Source organism: Meleagris gallopavo, chromosome 32 (assembly GCF_905368555.1).
Source record: "Meleagris gallopavo chromosome 32, MGAL_WU_HG_1.1, whole genome shotgun sequence".
Classification (NCBI taxonomy): Eukaryota; Metazoa; Chordata; class Aves; order Galliformes; family Phasianidae; genus Meleagris; species Meleagris gallopavo.
This window is the reverse complement of record NC_139436.1, coordinates 40,611-57,711: the sequence shown is the minus strand read 5'-3', so window position 1 is coordinate 57,711 and position 17,101 is coordinate 40,611. Positions and strand designations below refer to the sequence as shown.

The window sequence follows — 17,101 nt, the reverse complement described above, 5'->3', positions numbered from 1 at the left end:
GGGTTGAGAAGGACCTTGAAGGTCATAGAACAATAAAAAGGGCAGGGTTAGAAGGGTCACTGAAGATCAAACAAGCATGGAATTACAGTATGACTTGAGTTGGAAGGGTCCTTAAAGATGACAAAGCCATAGAATGAGCGGGGTTGGAAAGGTCCTTAAAGGTCATAGAATCATGGAATGACTGGGTTGGAAGGGTCATTAAAGATCAAAAAAGCATGGAATTACAGCATGACCTGGGTTGGAAGGGTCCTTACAGATCAGAGATCCATAGGATGGGTTGGGTTGGGTTGGAAAGAATCCCCCAGCCCCACCTTGCCGTGGGCTGGCTGCCCCCCAGCTCAGGCTGCCCAGGGCCCACCCACAGCCTCGGGCACCTGCAGGGATGGGGCACCCACAGCTCCAGGCAGCACTGCTGGGGCTGCACCGCCTCTGGGTGAAGGATTTCCCCACATCTGACCCCAACCCGCCCTCTGTTGGGTTCAACCCATTCCCCCATGTCCCATTGCCCCCATATGATCACCCAACGAGGGGCAGCCCCCACACCACGTACCAGCAACCGCGTCGTTAGAGCGTGGGGCGAAGGAAGATTTCCTACAAACAGAAGGAAAATGGCATAAGACAGCACCTCCCCCCCGAGCCTGAGCAGATCAACCTCTCCTGCACACCCGTACCAACCGTTGAGGTCGTATGGGATCAGGGATGCGTTCCCTCCCTCCTCTCGTTTCTTCACGGACAAATGCATGAGGCTCTTGCAGATGGGGGTCAGCGCGTTGGTGAACTGCATGGGGGTGATGAACTCCAGGAGGTACGGCCACAGCACCTGCGGGGGAGTGGGGGATGCAGAGCCCACAGCAGGACAGGAGTGGGGAGATGCCAGCTCCAGGGGTATTCGCAGCATCGTGGAATTGTTAAGGTTGGATGAGACTTCTGAGGTCACCAACCCAACGTCAACCCACCCCACCGCAGTCCTAAATAGACCTACAGAGTCATTAAGGTTGGAAGAGACCTGCAGGATCATCCAGCCCAACCCTAACTCACGAAGCCAGGCTGAGGGAGCTGGGCTCGTTCAGCCTGGAGAAGAGAAGCTGCGGGGTGACCTCAGTGCAGCCTGCGGGACCTCAAGGGAGCCTGCAGACAGGAGGGGATCAGCTCTTGGAAAGGGGAGAGAACAGCAGGACAGGGAATGGTTGGAAGGTGAGGGAGGGCAGATTTCAGTTGGATGTGAGGGGGAAGTTGTTTGCTGTGAGAGTATTGAGGTGCTGGAACAGCTGCCCAGAGAGGCTGTGGATCCCCGTCCATCCCTGGAGGTGTTCAAGGCCAGGTTGGATGGGGCCCTGGGCAGCCTGGGCTGCTCTGAAATGTGGAGGTTGGTGGCCCTGCATTGGTGGGGGGTTGGAGCTTCATCATCCTTGAGGTCCCTTCCAACCCAACCATTCTGTGATTCTGTGATTCAGCCCACCACGAGCCTAAATAGAACCACAGAGTCATCAAGCTTGGGGGAGAGCTCTAAAATCCCTAAGTCCAGTGGTCAACCCATGCCACCGTGACCCTAAATAGAACCACAGAGTCACTGAGGTCAGAGAATAGCACCAAGATCATCCGGTCCAACTCCAACCCACTCCACTATGGCCCTAAATCGAAACATAGAATCACTGAGGTCAGAAGAGACCTCCAACATCCCCAAGCCCAACACATCTTCACCATGACCCTAAGTAGAACCATAGTGTCATAAGAGACCTCCAAGATCCCCCAGTCCAACCTCAAACCACCCCACTGTGACCCTAGAAAGACTCACAGAATCATCAAGGTTGGAAAAGACCTCTAAGATCCCCAACCCATCCCCACCACTACCCTAATTAGAACCACAGAGTCATTAAGGTTGGAAGAAACCTCCAAGGTCATCGAGTCCATCCCCAACCCATCCCCACCACTACCCTAATTAGAACCACAGAGTCATTAAGGTTGGAAGAGACCTCCAAGGTCATCCAGTCCATCCCCAACCCATCCCCACCACTACCCTAATTAGAACCACAGAGTCATTAAGGTTGGAAGAGACCTCCAAGGTCATCCAGTCCATCCCCAACCCATCCCCACCACTACCCTAATTAGAACCACAGAGTCATTAAGGTTGGAAGAGACTTCCAAGGTCATCCAGTCCATCCCCAACCCATCCCCACCACTACCCTAATTAGAACCACAGAGTCATTAAGGTTGGAAGAGACTTCCAAGGTCATCGAGTCCATCCCCAACCCATCCCCACCGTGACCCTAATTAGAACCACAGAGTCATTAAGGTTGGAAGAGACCTCCAAGGTCATCCAGTCCATCCCCAACCCATCCCCACCACTACCCTAATTAGAACCACAGAGTCATTAAGGTTGGAAGAGACTTCCAAGGTCATCCAGTCCATCCCCAACCCATCCCCACCACTACCCTAATTAGAACCACAGAGTCATTAAGGTTGGAAGAGACTTCCAAGGTCATCCAGTCCATCCCCAACCCATCCCCACCACTACCCTAATTAGAACCACAGAGTCATTAAGGTTGGAAGAGACTTCCAAGGTCATCCAGTCCATCCCCAACCCATCCCCACCACTACCCTAATTAGAACCACAGAGTCATTAAGGTTGGAAGAGACTTCCAAGGTCATCCAGTCCATCCCCAACCCATCCCCACCACTACCCTAATTAGAACCACAGAGTCATTAAGGTTGGAAGAGACCTCCAAGGTCATCCAGTCCATCCCCAACCCATCCCCACCACTACCCTAATTAGAACCACAGAGTCATTAAGGTTGGAAGAGACCTCCAAGGTCATCCAGTCCATCCCCAACCCATCCCCACCACTACCCTAATTAGAACCACAGAGTCATTAAGGTTGGAAGAGACCTCCAAGGTCATCCAGTCCATCCCCAACCCATCCCCACCACTACCCTAATTAGAACCACAGAGTCATTAAGGTTGGAAGAGACCTCCAAGGTCATCCAGTCCATCCCCAACCCATCCCCACCACTACCCTAATTAGAACCACAGAGTCATTAAGGTTGGAAGAGACCTCCAAGGTCATCCAGTCCATCCCCAACCCATCCCCACCACTACCCTAATTAGAACCACAGAGTCATTAAGGTTGGAAGAGACCTCCAAGGTCATCCAGTCCATCCCCAACCCATCCCCACCACTACCCTAATTAGAACCACAGAGTCATTAAGGTTGGAAGAGACCTCCAAGGTCATCCAGTCCATCCCCAACCCATCCCCACCACTACCCTAATTAGAACCACAGAGTCATTAAGGTTGGAAGAGACCTCCAAGGTCATCCAGTCCATCCCCAACCCATCCCCACCACTACCCTAATTAGAACCACAGAGTCATTAAGGTTGGAAGAGACTTCCAAGGTCATCCAGTCCATCCCCAACCCATCCCCACCACTACCCTAATTAGAACCACAGAGTCATTAAGGTTGGAAGAGACTTCCAAGGTCATCCAGTCCATCCCCAACCCATCCCCACCACTACCCTAATTAGAACCACAGAGTCATTAAGGTTGGAAGAGACTTCCAAGGTCATCCAGTCCATCCCCAACCCATCCCCACCACTACCCTAATTAGAACCACAGAGTCATTAAGGTTGGAAGAGACCTCCAAGGTCATCGAGTCCATCCCCAACCCATCCCCACCACTACCCTAATTAGAACCACAGAGTCATTAAGGTTGGAAGAGACTTCCAAGGTCATCGAGTCCATCCCCAACCCATCCCCACCGTGACCCTAATTAGAACCACAGAGTCATCAAGGTTGGAAGAGACTTCCAAGATCTTTGACCCCACTCCAACCCGTCCTACTCAACATGTCCCCAAGTGCCACAGCTCCCCTGTTTGAACAACCCCAGGGACGATGACCCCACCGCCACTTCCCCGTTCCAGTTCCCGACAAAGGACAAAGTGGGGTTTTCTGGTTGAGTGGGGAAATATTAACAGCAGGTGGACGGTTGGACTGGATGACCTTGGAGGTCCATTCCAGCCTCGGTGATTCCAGCGCTCAGAGGGGATGGGATGGTGACAACGGCTGTGACAGAGGAAGGGACATCCTTGCAGAGCACCGGGTGATGGGACACTGACACACACTCACGTTGTTCATCCGATCTACGGTGGTGCTGAGGAGGAGCAGCGTGTTGACGCTGATGCTCCGCACGCTGTCACTCGTGGGGTCATCCGCATCCGGGAGCGGCTTCTGGGGCTGCGGGGAGGGAAAGTCATCAAAACCCCGAATTATGGATCAGAGAATCATAAAATCACTTAAGGGTTGGGTCCAGAAAGATCAGAGAATCATAAAATTGCTGAATGATTGGGTTGGAAGGGTCCTCATGGATCAGAGAGTCACAGAATTGCTGTACAGTTGAGTTGGAAAGGTCCTGAAAGGTCAGAGAATCATAGAACTGCAGAACAGTTGGGTTGGAAGTGTCCTGAACAATCAGAGAACTATAGGATGGGTTGGGTTGGAAGGGTCCTTATAGATCACAGAACTATAGGATGGGTTGGAAGGGTCCTGAAAGATCACAGAACCATTGGATGGGTTGGAAGAGTCCTTATAGATCAGAAACGCAGAACTGTTTAAAGGTTGGCCTGGACAGGTCCTGAAAGATGACAGAACTATATGATAGATTGTGTTGGCAGGGTCCTGAAAAATCACAGCAATATAGCATGAGGTGAGTTGAAACGGTCCTGTAAGATGACAGAGCCATAGGATGGGTTGGGTTGGAAGAGTCTTTATAGATCAGAAATACAGAACTGCTTAACAGTTGGCATGGGCAGGTCCTGAAAGATCCCAGAACTATAGGATGGGTTGGGTTGGAAGGGTCTTGAAAGATCCCAGAACTGTAAGATGGATTGGGTTGGAAGGGTCTTTACAGGTCAGAAACATAGAACAGCTGAACGGTTGGGTTTGAAGGGTCCTGGAAGATCATAGAACTATAGGGTGGGTTGGGTGAGAAGGGTCCTGAGAGATCAGAACCATAGAACTGTTTAACAGTTGGCTTGGATAGGTCCTGAAAAATCTCAGAACTATAAGATGGGTTGTGTTGGGAGGGTCCTTACAGATCAGAAACATTGAACTGCTGAAAGCTTAGGTTGGATGGGTCCTGAAAGATCACAGAGCTGTAGGATGGGTGTGGTTGGATGAGGGGCCACGAGATCCTTACCGCATCCGAGGGCAGGGCACACTGCCGCACCAGGAACTCCAGCATGGCCTCCCCACCGGGCTGCTCCAGGTAGCCGTGGTGAGCCATGGCACTGATCACCTGCACCACGGCACGCCTCACCTGCAACCACAAGAAGTCACCGGGGTTGGAATCACGATCAAGATCACCACGATCGCCGAGTCCGACCAGCAGCCCACCCCCACTGTGCTGCCCACGCAGAGGACCAAAGTGTCATTAATGGTGGAGAAGACCTCCAAGATTGCCCAGTCCAACCAGTAGGCAGTGCTGGGACCGGCTGAGGAGCTCCAGGGATGGGGGAGGGGATCTGGGAAACCCCTGGAATTTTGGGAAACCACCTCTGCTCACCTTGTTGTTGCTGTCTTGAAGGGGAAGTCTCATCGAAGAAAGGATAAAGGGCTTTTTAATCTCCATCTGAGAGGCTGCAAAAAGAAGGACAGATGCTGCGAGGTCGGTGATGCTGAGGACACAGCTCTGCCCCCTCCCTCCTCTTCCTCCTCCTCCTCCTCCTCCACCCAACCCCATCACCGTTTGGCACCGGGATGGCGCTGATGGATGCTCAGAGCTCCCACCGTACTCACGGGCACTGTTGATGATCTGTCTCATGATGAGCAACGTCCCCACGCGCGTCCTCTCACTGCTGCTCTCCAATTTTGGGAGGAGGAAGGTCAGCACTCGGTCAGGGAAGGAGCAGGCTGCGGGACGGCAAAGGGAGCAATGGGGAATGCGTTGCACTGCGTCCCAATGGACTCTACCCATGGTACTGTGCCCCATGGGGGTCAGAAAGCCACGGTCGATTGGGGTTGGGGCCACTCCTTGGTTCTATGACCTGAAAGGACACTTCCCACCCAACCAATCCATCGCTCTACGACCTGTAAGGACCTTTCCAAAACAACCACTCCATGGCTCTCCATGATCTTCGAAGACCTTTCCCACCCAACCACTTCACAGCTCTTTGATCTGTAAAGACTCTTCCAACCCAACTATTCCATAGCTCTATAATCTGTAAGGACCCTTCCAGTACAACCACCCCACAGCTCTATGATCTTCAAGGACCCTTCCCACCCAACGATTCCAGGGCTCTATTATCTGTAAGGACCACTCCAACCCAACCACACTAAGACTCCGTGATCAATAAGGTCTCTTCCAACACAACTCATTCTGTGCTTTTATGACCTTTAACAACCCTTCCAACCCAACCATCCCATGGCTATATGATCTTTAAGGACCTTTCCAACCCAACCATGGCTGTATGATCGCAGAATCTCAGAACTGTAGGGTTGGAAGGACCTCCAGAGATCATTGAGTTCAACCCCCTGATCTTTCAGGACCTTTCCAACCCAACTATTCCACAGCTCTTGGATCTTTAAGGGCTCTTCCAACCCAACTCATTCCAAGTTTCTATGATTTGGAGGAAAGATTTGACCCCAGACTCCTGCCTACGTTTGTGGAAGGGGCTGGTGTGCCCCAAAGGGAGCTGAGGTGGCCCCGAGCGGTGCCCCAAAGAGCTGCAGCAAATGATGTGTTCTGGGCACACTGAGCTTTTGCCAGCCTGGCTGCAAGGCTGCAGCCAGCACGGACCTCAGAACCACTAAGGTTGGAGAAGACCTCCAAGATCCCTCAGTCCAGCCCCAGCCCATCCCATCGTGACCCTAAATAGAACTATAGAGTCAGTAAGACTGAAGGAGACCTCCTAGGTCATCCAATCCAACCCAATCCCATCCTCACCATGACCCTAAGTGTCATTAAGACTGGAGAAGACCTCCAAGATCCCGCAGTCTAACTCCAATCCATCACCACCATTACCTTTAATAGAACCACAGAGTCACTAAGGCTGGAGAAGACCTCCAAGGTCATCCAGTCCAACCCAAAATCCACTCCGCCATGCCCCTACATAGATTCTCTAAGGTTGGAGAAGACCTCCAAGATCTCCAAGTCCAACCCCAACTCATCCCCATGACAGCCCTAAATAGAACCACAGAGTCACCGAAGTTGGAAGAGACCTCTAAGATCCCCCAGATCAACTCCAACCCATCCCACCATGGCCTAAGCAGACCCATAGAAACATTAAGGTTGGAAGAGACCTCCAAGATCCGCAATCCAACCCCAAACCACTCCACCATGACTCTAAATAGAGCCATAAACTCATTAAGAATGAAGAAGACCTCCGAGATCCTCCACACCAACCCAGCCCATCCCACCATGACCCTAAATAGAACCATGGACCAATTCAGAGTGCAAGAGACCTCCAAGACCCCCCAACCTATCCTACTGACCACATCCCCAAGTGCCACATCTCTCCGGTTCCTGACCAGTTGTAGGGATGGTGACCCCCACCACCTCCCTGGTCAGCCAGCTCCAATACTCAACCATCACCCTCAGCTGACCCGTTTCAAAGAGGGGGTCCCAACCACGCCCCAAGATGGGTCACACCACCCCTTACCAAGCACAGTGAAGCACCGAAGGACCTCTGTGTGGTTTTTGACAGTCAGGGGCACAGCCGGGTCAGCAGGAGTGCAGATCTGGAGGATTAATGGTGGGCTTGGGGGGGGTGACAGCATCCCCAGTGTTGGCACCTAGTGGTGCTCCCCACCCACCAAGCACGAGGTGGGAGCAGGGCAGCACTTCCCAGGGGTAGGGGGTCCATCAGGAGCCCAATGCCTCTGCTGTGCCCCCCTGCTCCCCCTCCAGAATGAGTTGACCCATCCAGGTGCTACCCAAACAAGGGTTAAAAGGTCCTATGGGGTCCTATTGGGTCCTTAAAGAGTCCTATGGGGTTCTTACGGGGTCAGGAAGGGTTTATAGGGTCCTTAGGGGGCAAGGGGGCTTTCATAGGGTCCTTTTGGGGTTCTTATGAGGTCCTTAAGAGGTGAGGGGGGCTTTATAGGGTACTTGCAGGGCTCTTATGGGTCAGGGGGCTTTTATAGGGTCCTTATGGGGTTCTTACGGGGTCCAGGGGTTGGGGGATTACAGGTCCTTATGGGGTCAGCATTTGATTTGGGGAGGTAGGACATGACAGCAGGGGCCCCCAACAGAGCCCAGGAGCTGTGAGCGCGCTGCCCCATGTCCCCCCTGCTGCCCCCCACCCCTACCTGGGGGTGCAGGGTGCCCAGCAGAGCATCCAGCTGCACGTCTAGGCTGCGGCTGCCGATGTCAACAGAAGCTTCCAGGATCTGACAGAGGCTCTGGAATCAGAAGGGGGGAACACTGAAAACTCACACTTGGAAGGAGGGTCCCTTCCTCAGCGCTGCAGGAGGGGAGCGGAGCCGGGGGGGGCGGAAGGGGGACGGGCTGAAGCCCACCCCACAGCTCCCACCACTGGGGACAGGCACACGGCGTGGGCAGATGGGTCTGTGCACGGGTTGAGCCCAGTGTCGGGATGAGATGATCACAGGGCAATCGGGTTCTCGGGGCATTTCCCATCGCTCCCCCCATGGCCACACGCAGCTCCGTGCTCACCTTGGAGATGTAGAAGGACTCCGTGTGCTTCTTGTAGAGGGAGAGGACGGCCGGGATCAGCTTTGGGAGCTGGTCCTCCAGCTTCTCGCCGGGCATCAGGTAGCTCATGGCTCCCAGAGCTTCCACCACCGCCAGCCGGAGCTGCGGGGGATAACGAGCGTTAATGAGGGCAGGGTGGATCCTGCAAGGCGCAGCACAAGCACAGAATCAGAGAATCCGTAACTTTGGGCCAAAAAGATCAGCAGATCCAACCCCAACACGACGTGGCCCCAAAGTCCAACCCCAATCCCAACCCATTGTGAATCCTCATTAGAACCATCGAGTCATTCCGGTTGGAAGAGACCTCCAAAGTTCCCCAGTCCAACCCCAACCTTCCCCATCGTGACCCTAAAGAGAATCATGGAATCGTTAAGATTGAAAGACACCTCCAGGATCACCCTGTCCAACCCCAAACCATCCCCATCGTGGCCCTAAACAGACCAATAGAATCAGTAAGGTTGGAAAAGACCTCCAGGATCACCCGGTCCAACCCCAAACCACCCCACTGCAACCCTAAATAGAACCATAGAATCATCAAGGTTGGAAAAGAACTCCAGGACACACAGCTCCAACCCCAACCCATCCCACCGTGATCCTGAACAGAACCACAGAGTCATTAAGGTTGGAAGAGACTGCCAGGACCACCAAGTTCACTCCCAACCCATCCCATCGTGACCCTAAATAGAACCATAGAGTCATTCAGGTTGGAAAAGAGCTTCTAGATCCCCAAATCCAACCCCAACCCATCCCACCATTACCCTAAATAGAACCCATAGTGAAAAGAGCTTATCCCAAATCCAACAACCCATTACCAATAAACTGGTATCCCAAATAGAACCATAGTCATTAATGTAGAAATGACTTTTCAGATCCCCCAAATCCAATCCCAACCTATTCCACCATGACCCTAAATAGAACCACAGTGTCATTAAGGCTAGAGAAGACCTCTACGATCCTCTGCTCCAACTTCATCCCCCCATGACCCTACACAGACCCACAGAGTCATTAAGGTTGGAGAAGACCTCCAAGACCCCCAACTCGACACCGACCCATCCCTACTGACCACATCCCCACATTTCTGCAACACCTCCAGGGACGGTGATCCCACCACCCCCCGCGCAGCCCATGCCAGCACTCAAATGCTGTTTTGGGATTGAAATCGTCCTAATTTCTCTCCTTGGCCCACACCTTGGGCTCCCGGTGCTGCAGCCAGCTGTTGAAGAGCACCTCGTAGGCACTGAAGATCTCGTTGCAGAACGTGTCCTTCCTGACCGTGGGGTCGGGGGCCTGGTCCAGGTTGGCCACGTACTCCTGGATGCTCTCGCTGAAGTGCTGCAGGGCTGCAAAACAGAGCATGGGGTCAGGTTAGTCCTCAGGTACTTCGAGGGGCAGAGGGTGTTGGGTGGGTTGGGTGTTTAAAGATCACAGAACTGGGGAATGGTTGGGTTGGAAAGGTCCTGAAAGGTCACAGAGCTGTGGAATGGTTGGGTTGGAGGGGTCCTTAAAAAAATCACAGAGTCATAGAAGGGATGGATTGAAAGATCCTTAAAGATCACTGAGCCATGGGATGGTTGGGTTGGAAGGGTCCTGAAAGATCACAGAACCATGGGATGGGTGGGTTGGAAAGGTTCTGAAAGGTCATGGAAGCACTGAATTGGGTGGGAGGGTTCTTGAGGGTCATACAGCCATGAGATAACAGAACAGGTTGGATTGGAAAGGTCCCTGAAGATCAAAGAACTGCCAGAGTGCGCTGGGTTGGAAGGCATTTCTCTCCCTTATTGCCAAGTGCACAGCTGGGCTTCTCCAGCTGCGGTATCCTCTGCCCCATCTCAGAGCTCCCTGCCCCACTGGGTTCTGATGCCCCACAGCACTCGGGCTCCTCCTCTTTGCTGGTTGCCTCCCAGCCACCAGAGTGGGGCTACAGCAGAGAATGGGGTGGTGGTACAGGGGTGAAGGCACAGGGGGAACGTCTTGAACCCCAAAGTGGGGGCAGATTTGGGGTCAGACGTGGGGAAATCCTTCACCCAGAGGCGGTGCAGCCCCAGCACTGCTGCCCGGAGCTGTGGGTGCCCCATCCCTGCAGGTGCCCGAGGCTGTGGGTGGGCCCTGGGCAGCCTGAGCTGGGGGCAACCAGCCCACGGCAGGGGTGGGGCTCGGAGGTCTCTCAACTCAACCAGTCCCTCATTCTTTGATCTGGAAGGACCCTTCCAACCCAACCTATTCTAACACTCCATGACTCCATGATCTTCAAGGCCCCCCCCCCATCCCAACCATTCCATGGCTCTATGACCTTTAAGGACCTTCCCAACCCAACCATCTCACAGCTCTATCATTTTCGAAGACTCTTCCAATGCAACTCATTCTATGGCTCTGTAATCTTCAAGGACCCTTCCAACTCAACCACGCCATGGCTCTGTGATCTTTAAGGTCTCTTCCAAAGCAAGCATTCTGTTCTCTATGATCTTTAAGGATCCTTCCAACCCACCCATCCCATGGCTCTACGGTGCTCAGGGACACCCACAGCTCTACCAGGTGCTCGGAGCCCCATCCCATGACCTGGAACATCTGCAGGGACGGAGCACCGGCGCACCGTGGTCAGTCTGTGTCAGTGCCTCACTGCCCTTCTCCCAGAAACCTTTTGACCTTTCATGCAATCTCAATCTCCCCTTTTTTAGAGTGAAACTCTTTGTCCTGTCTGTGATTTGATGGTTCAACCCCTCCTGGAGCCAGCCCTGCCCCCGGACGCCCAGGTGCACCGCTCCCTATCACTTCCCTATCCAAGAAGTGCCTCAAATCCCCCCGAACTCCCCCCAAAATCCCCACCGTATTGAGAGAAGCAGAGCTGCCTTACCATAGCAGAAGACAGACTTCATGTGGTCCTGCTTGGCCATCCCCAGCATGGGCAGCATGGTCCCCAGGATGGAGTTGAGGAAAGGCACCATCCCGAACACTGCGGGAGGAAACACGGAGCTGTGGGTGCCCCACACCTGGAGGTGCCCGAGGCCATGGATGGGACCCTGGGCAGCCTGAGATGGTGGGGGGCAGCCAGACCACAGCAGGGGTGGCGTTGGGGATCCGTTCCAACCCATCCTGTGGTTGTAGAGTCTTTAAGGATCCTTCCAAACCAACTCATTCTATGGCTCTACGACCTTTAGGGACCCCTCCATCCCACCCATCCCATGACCCCACGGTCTTTAAGGACCCAGCATACTGCAGTTTCACCCAGTGCCAACCTAACATCGATCCAATAGCAATCCATCACCAACTCAATATTAATCCAACACTGACCCAACCCAACACCGATTCAACACCGGCTCAATGCTAAACCAGTGCCAACCCAGCACCGAACCAACATCATCCCTGTGCCAATCTAACACCAACTCAATACCAACCCAATGCCAACCCAACACCAACCCAATGCCAACCCAATACAGACTCAAAGCCAACCCAAACACCAACCCAGTGCCAACTCAGTGCTAACCAGACACCAACCCAACACCAACCCAACCCAACGCTGATCCAGCGCCAAACCAATGCCAATCCAATACCAGCCCAGTGCCAACCTAATGCCAAACCAATGCCGACTCAGCACAGACCCAATGCCAACCCAACATCGACCCAATGCCAACCCAGCATCAACCCAACAGCGGCCCAACGCCGAGCCAACACCAATCCAGTGCCAACCCAGCACCGACCCAATGCCAGTCCAACGTCAAACCAACGCTGACCCAGTGCCGAGTCAACACCACCCCAGTGCCAACCCAGTACTGAATCAACACCAACCCAGCTCCAAGTCAACACTAACCCAACACCACAGAATCACAGAATGGCCAGGGTTGGAAGGGACCTCAAAGATCATGAATCTCCAACCCCCCCGCCACAGGCAGGGCCAACACCAACCCAACACAAATCCAGTGCCAACCCAATGCTGACCCAATATAACCCAACACCAACTCAACTTCAAACCAACACCAACCCAATGTTGACCCAATGCCAAACCAACGCCAACCCAACGCCACCCAAATGCTGACCCTGTGCCGACCCAATGCTGACCAAAACCACGCACACCAGATGCAGGAGGGTGGGCTCACCGTTGGACACCGCCAGGTTGGCGAAGGTCTGCATGACGAAGTAATGCGGCAGGATGCCCGGCTGGAACTTGGTGAGCACCTCCTCCATCACTTTGTTGATGAAGCGCTGCCCGACCGCCACCAGCACGCTGCTGGCTGCCTGCTGCCATTCCCAGACCACCTCCTGTGTGCCGGGAAGGGACGGCTGTCGCTTTGCTGAGCGCAAACCGGCGTTGCAGGGAGCAGCAACCGCAGCCCCTCAGCTCTCACCTTCGATTTGGTCATCTCGTTGGATGCCAGGAAGATGACCGCCTTCGCCGTGCTTTTGTCCAAGCTGGAGATGTTGTTCTTCACCACCGTTTCCATCGCCTTCAGGATGATGACGCGGTGCGGGTAGGCCAGCTGTGAGGGAGGGATAGAGGTGGCTGTGTGGGACACATCACACATCCCTTACAGAATCACAGAATGGCCCGGGTTGGAAGGGACCACAAGGATCACGAAGCTCCAACCCCCCACCAATGCAGGGCCACCAACCTCCACATCTCACAGCAGCCCAGGCTGCCCAGGGCCCCATCCAACCTGGCCTTGAACACCTCCAGGGATGGACGGGGATCCACAGCCTCTCTGGCAGCTGTCCAGCACCTCCCTCTCACAGCAAACAACTTCCCCCTCACATCCAACTGAAATCTGCCCTCCCTCACCTTCCAACCATTCCCTGTCCTGCTGTTATCTCCCCTTTCCAAGAGCTGATCCCCTCCTGTCTGCAGGCTCCCTTGAGGTCCCGCAGGCTGCACTGAGGTCACCCCGCAGCTTCTCTTCTCCATGCTTCAGCTCAAGCCCAGCTCCCTCAGCCTGGCTTCGCAGTGGAGGTGCTGCAGCCCCCTGCTCATCTCTGTGCTCCTCTGGACCCTCTCCAACAGCTCCCTGTCCTTCTTGTCCTGGGGGCTCCAGCCCTGGACGCAGTGCTGCAGGTGGGGCCTCACAAGAGCCGAGCAGAGGGGGACGATCACCTCCCTGTCCCTGCTGGCCACCCCTCTGCTGATGGAGCCCAGGATCCCATTTGCTTTCCGAGTTATAAGAGCACACTGCTGCTTCACGTTCAGTTTTTCACCCCCCAGGACCCCCAGGTCCTTCCCTGCAGGGCTGCTCTCAAGCTCCGCTCCTTACAGTCTGTATAAACGCCTGGGATTCCCTGGCCCAAGTGCCAAACTCTGCACTTTGCTGTGTTGAACCTCATCAGCTTCACCCAGACCCACCTTTCAATCCCACTGAGGTCCCTCTGAACGGCATCCCTTCCTTCCACAAGCCAGGGAGCAGCAGGAGGGACCGGCTGGCATTTCCCAGATGTTTCCCACCTACAAACCCCCTCCCCAGTCCTCACGCTGGTTCCCTTCCCCCCGCAGTGCCCACCTTGTCGTGCTGCCGCAGATACTCGTCGCAGCACTGCAGGATCTCCTCGGGTTCGGCCTCCCCCAGGTAGCACAGAGCGTTGTAGATCTGCTCCTGCACCAGCGGCTCCTTGTCCGTCGTGGCGTCCATCAGGGTGGTGGCGAGCCCTGCGCAAGGTGAGATGCTTCAGCACATCTCCCAGCTCCCATCCCAACAGCAAAACCTCTCTGCAGGGCTCAGCACCAAAGAAATCCAACTGGAAGGGATCTACATATGAGCTTCCCCTGCAGTCAGTGCGGGTTTCCAAACCAGGAGACACTGAACAAGATGCAGCGCTCCAGCAGTGCCCTGCAAGGCAGAGCAGAGGGGAGCAGCACCTCCCTGCCCCACTGGCTGCACTCTGGCAATGCACCACAGGGTTCCCTTGGCCCTCTTGGCCACCAAGGCTCACTGCTGGCTCGTGGTCAACCACTGCTCAACTGGTGGTCATTTGTTGGACCTACTGGTCACCAGGGCTCATTGCTGGCTGACTTGGCCACCAGGACATACTGCTGCCTCGTGCTCAATCATGGATCTTCTATGGCCACCAGGACATACTGCTGCCTCGTGCTCAATCATGGATCTTCTATGGCCACCAGGACATACTGCTGCCTCGTGGTCAATCATGGATCTTCTATGGCCACCAGGACATACTGCTGCCTCGTGCTCAATCCTGGATCTTCTATGGCCACCAGGACATACTGCTGCCTCGTGGTCAATCATGGATCTTCTTGGCCACCAGGACATACTGCTGCCTCGTGCTCAATCATGGATCTTCTTGGCCACCAGGACATACTGCTGCCTCGTGCTCAATCATGGATCTTCTTGGCCACCAGGACATACTGCTGCCTCGTGGTCAATCCTGGATCTTCTTGGTCACCAGAATATGCTTCCAGCTTGTTGCCAACCCCTGGTCACCTGTTAGCCACCAGGATCAACAGGTCCTGGTCTGCACAGCTTCTTACCACTCACGGTCAGTCATTGGTCAACTGTTGGTCAACCACTGGCCCTCTTGGCTACCAGGGCTCACCGTTGGCTCGTGGTCAACCATTGGCCAACTGTTGGTCAACCACTGGCTGTCTTAACCACCAGGACATACTGCTGACTTGTGGTCAACCAATAGGTCAACCACTGGCCCTCTTGGCCACCAGGGCTCACCGCTGGCTCATGGTGGACCACTGCTCAACTGCTGGTCATCTGTTGGCCCTGCTGGTCACCAGGGCTCACCGCTGGCTGTCTTGGCCAGCAGAACATACTGCTGACTCGTGGTCAATCATGGGCCTTCTTGGCCACCGGGACAACCAGGTCCTGGTCTGCAGAGCTTCTTTCCAGTCACGGTCAGTCATTGGTCAACTGTTGGTCAACCATTGACCCTCTTGGTCACCAGGGCACACTGCTGGCTCGTAGTCAACTGCTGGTCACCTGCTGGGCACCTCCAGGACCATCAGGTCCTTCACTGCAGAGCTCCTTTCCAGCAGCTCAGCTCCGACCTGCTCAGGTCTGTGCAGCTGTTTCCCCCCCAAACCCCGATGCAGGACCCTCCGCTCAGTGTTGAACCCCCTCAGGTTCCCTCCCCCCAACCCAGCTCTCACTCATTAACGTGCACTGGGTGGAGACTCAGCCGTGAGAGGTTAATTGTTATTTTGGAGCAGCGCTTTACTCATTAGGGCCGCCGTCATAATAAGGCTAATTGATTTCAGAACAAACTGTCTCCAAACGCTCTGCTCGGAACGCATTGCTGTGCTGCAAGGTGACATGGGATGGGGCATGGGAGCCCCCGCCAAATCCACAAGACCCCCCGTGGACCCCATGCAACTCCCACGGACCCCACGAGACTCCTCCATGGACCCCACGGGACCACCATGGATGCTACGAGGACCCCTCAGAAACCCCACAAGACCTTCTTAGAACCCCCTTAGACTCCCTCCCAGGAACTCCATGAGACCCCCCCAAGGATGCCATGAGATCCCCCAAGACCCTTCCACAGCCCCCACAAGACCCTTGAGGACTTCCTGGAACCCCCTTAAGGATCCCGTAAGACACCAATATGGGCCCCACAAAACCCCCATAGACCCCATGAGACCCTCATGGACCCCATGAAAACCCTTCAGGAACCCAATGAGACCCCCCTAGGAACCCCTTGAAAGTCCCACTTGGACCTCCCAAAACTCTACGTGACCCTCATGGATCCCCCTTAGACCTCCTCCTCCAGAGACCCCATGAGATCCTCCAAGACTCCTCTACAGATACCACAAGACCCTCGAGGCCTTCCTGAATCCCCTCTCAAAGGACCCCACAAAACACCCACATGTACCCTACAAATCCCCTCATGGTCCACTTAGAAATAGACCCTCAAGAATTCCCTGCCCTCTCCCCAAGGACACCAGGAGACCCCTATGGACCTAACAGGATCCCTGTAAACCCTTCAGGACCCCTCCAACAACCCCATGAAATCCCCTCATGGACCCTATGGGACCCCCATGGACTCCACAAAACCCTCACGAACCCCACTTAGACCCCCCAGGTCCCTCTATTGACCCCAGAAGACCCTCAAGGACTTCCAGACCTCCCTCAAAGGACCCCAAGAGAACCCCTCTACAGAGCCTGCAAGACCCTCAAGGACTTCTTGAATCCCTCCCAAGGACCCCATGAGACCCCAATGGACCACACAGGACCTCTGCAGACCCCACTGCAGGACCCTACAAGACCCCACTGCTGCCCCCCCCCCCCCCCCATCCTCCACACCCCACACCAGGGACCCTTCAGTAGTGGCAGAATCACAGGGATGGGCTTCAAGATTGGGGGGGGAGGGGGAACGACGACAAAAATGTCCCAATTTGGGTTAAATTCTAAATTCCAACCCAAAGGGGCGGACGTCTGTCCCCATCCTCGTGGTC

General features: G+C 54.6%; 1 protein-coding gene across 4 annotated transcripts in view; it reads right to left on the bottom strand.

Moving 5' to 3' along the window:
- The window catches only part of MROH1 (maestro heat like repeat family member 1), a 73,161-nt gene that overhangs the window by 52,758 nt on the left and 3,302 nt on the right, over positions 1 to 17,101 (bottom strand). For all 4 annotated transcript variants that reach the window (XM_085214601.1, XM_085214600.1, XM_085214599.1 and 1 more), the window contains exons 2-15: positions 14,187 to 14,332; positions 13,047 to 13,178; positions 12,798 to 12,960; positions 11,558 to 11,656; positions 9,895 to 10,046; positions 8,668 to 8,808; positions 8,301 to 8,393; positions 7,652 to 7,730; positions 5,790 to 5,903; positions 5,557 to 5,630; positions 5,191 to 5,310; positions 4,122 to 4,229; positions 676 to 820; positions 551 to 591 (exon numbers count right to left, since the gene is read on the bottom strand). In XM_085214601.1, coding sequence (XP_085070727.1) covers positions 551 to 591; positions 676 to 820; positions 4,122 to 4,229; positions 5,191 to 5,310; positions 5,557 to 5,630; positions 5,790 to 5,903; positions 7,652 to 7,730; positions 8,301 to 8,393; positions 8,668 to 8,808; positions 9,895 to 10,046; positions 11,558 to 11,656; positions 12,798 to 12,960; positions 13,047 to 13,178; positions 14,187 to 14,332 — 1,607 coding nt within the window. The remainder of the gene's footprint in view (positions 1 to 550; positions 592 to 675; positions 821 to 4,121; positions 4,230 to 5,190; positions 5,311 to 5,556; positions 5,631 to 5,789; positions 5,904 to 7,651; positions 7,731 to 8,300; positions 8,394 to 8,667; positions 8,809 to 9,894; positions 10,047 to 11,557; positions 11,657 to 12,797; positions 12,961 to 13,046; positions 13,179 to 14,186; positions 14,333 to 17,101) is intronic.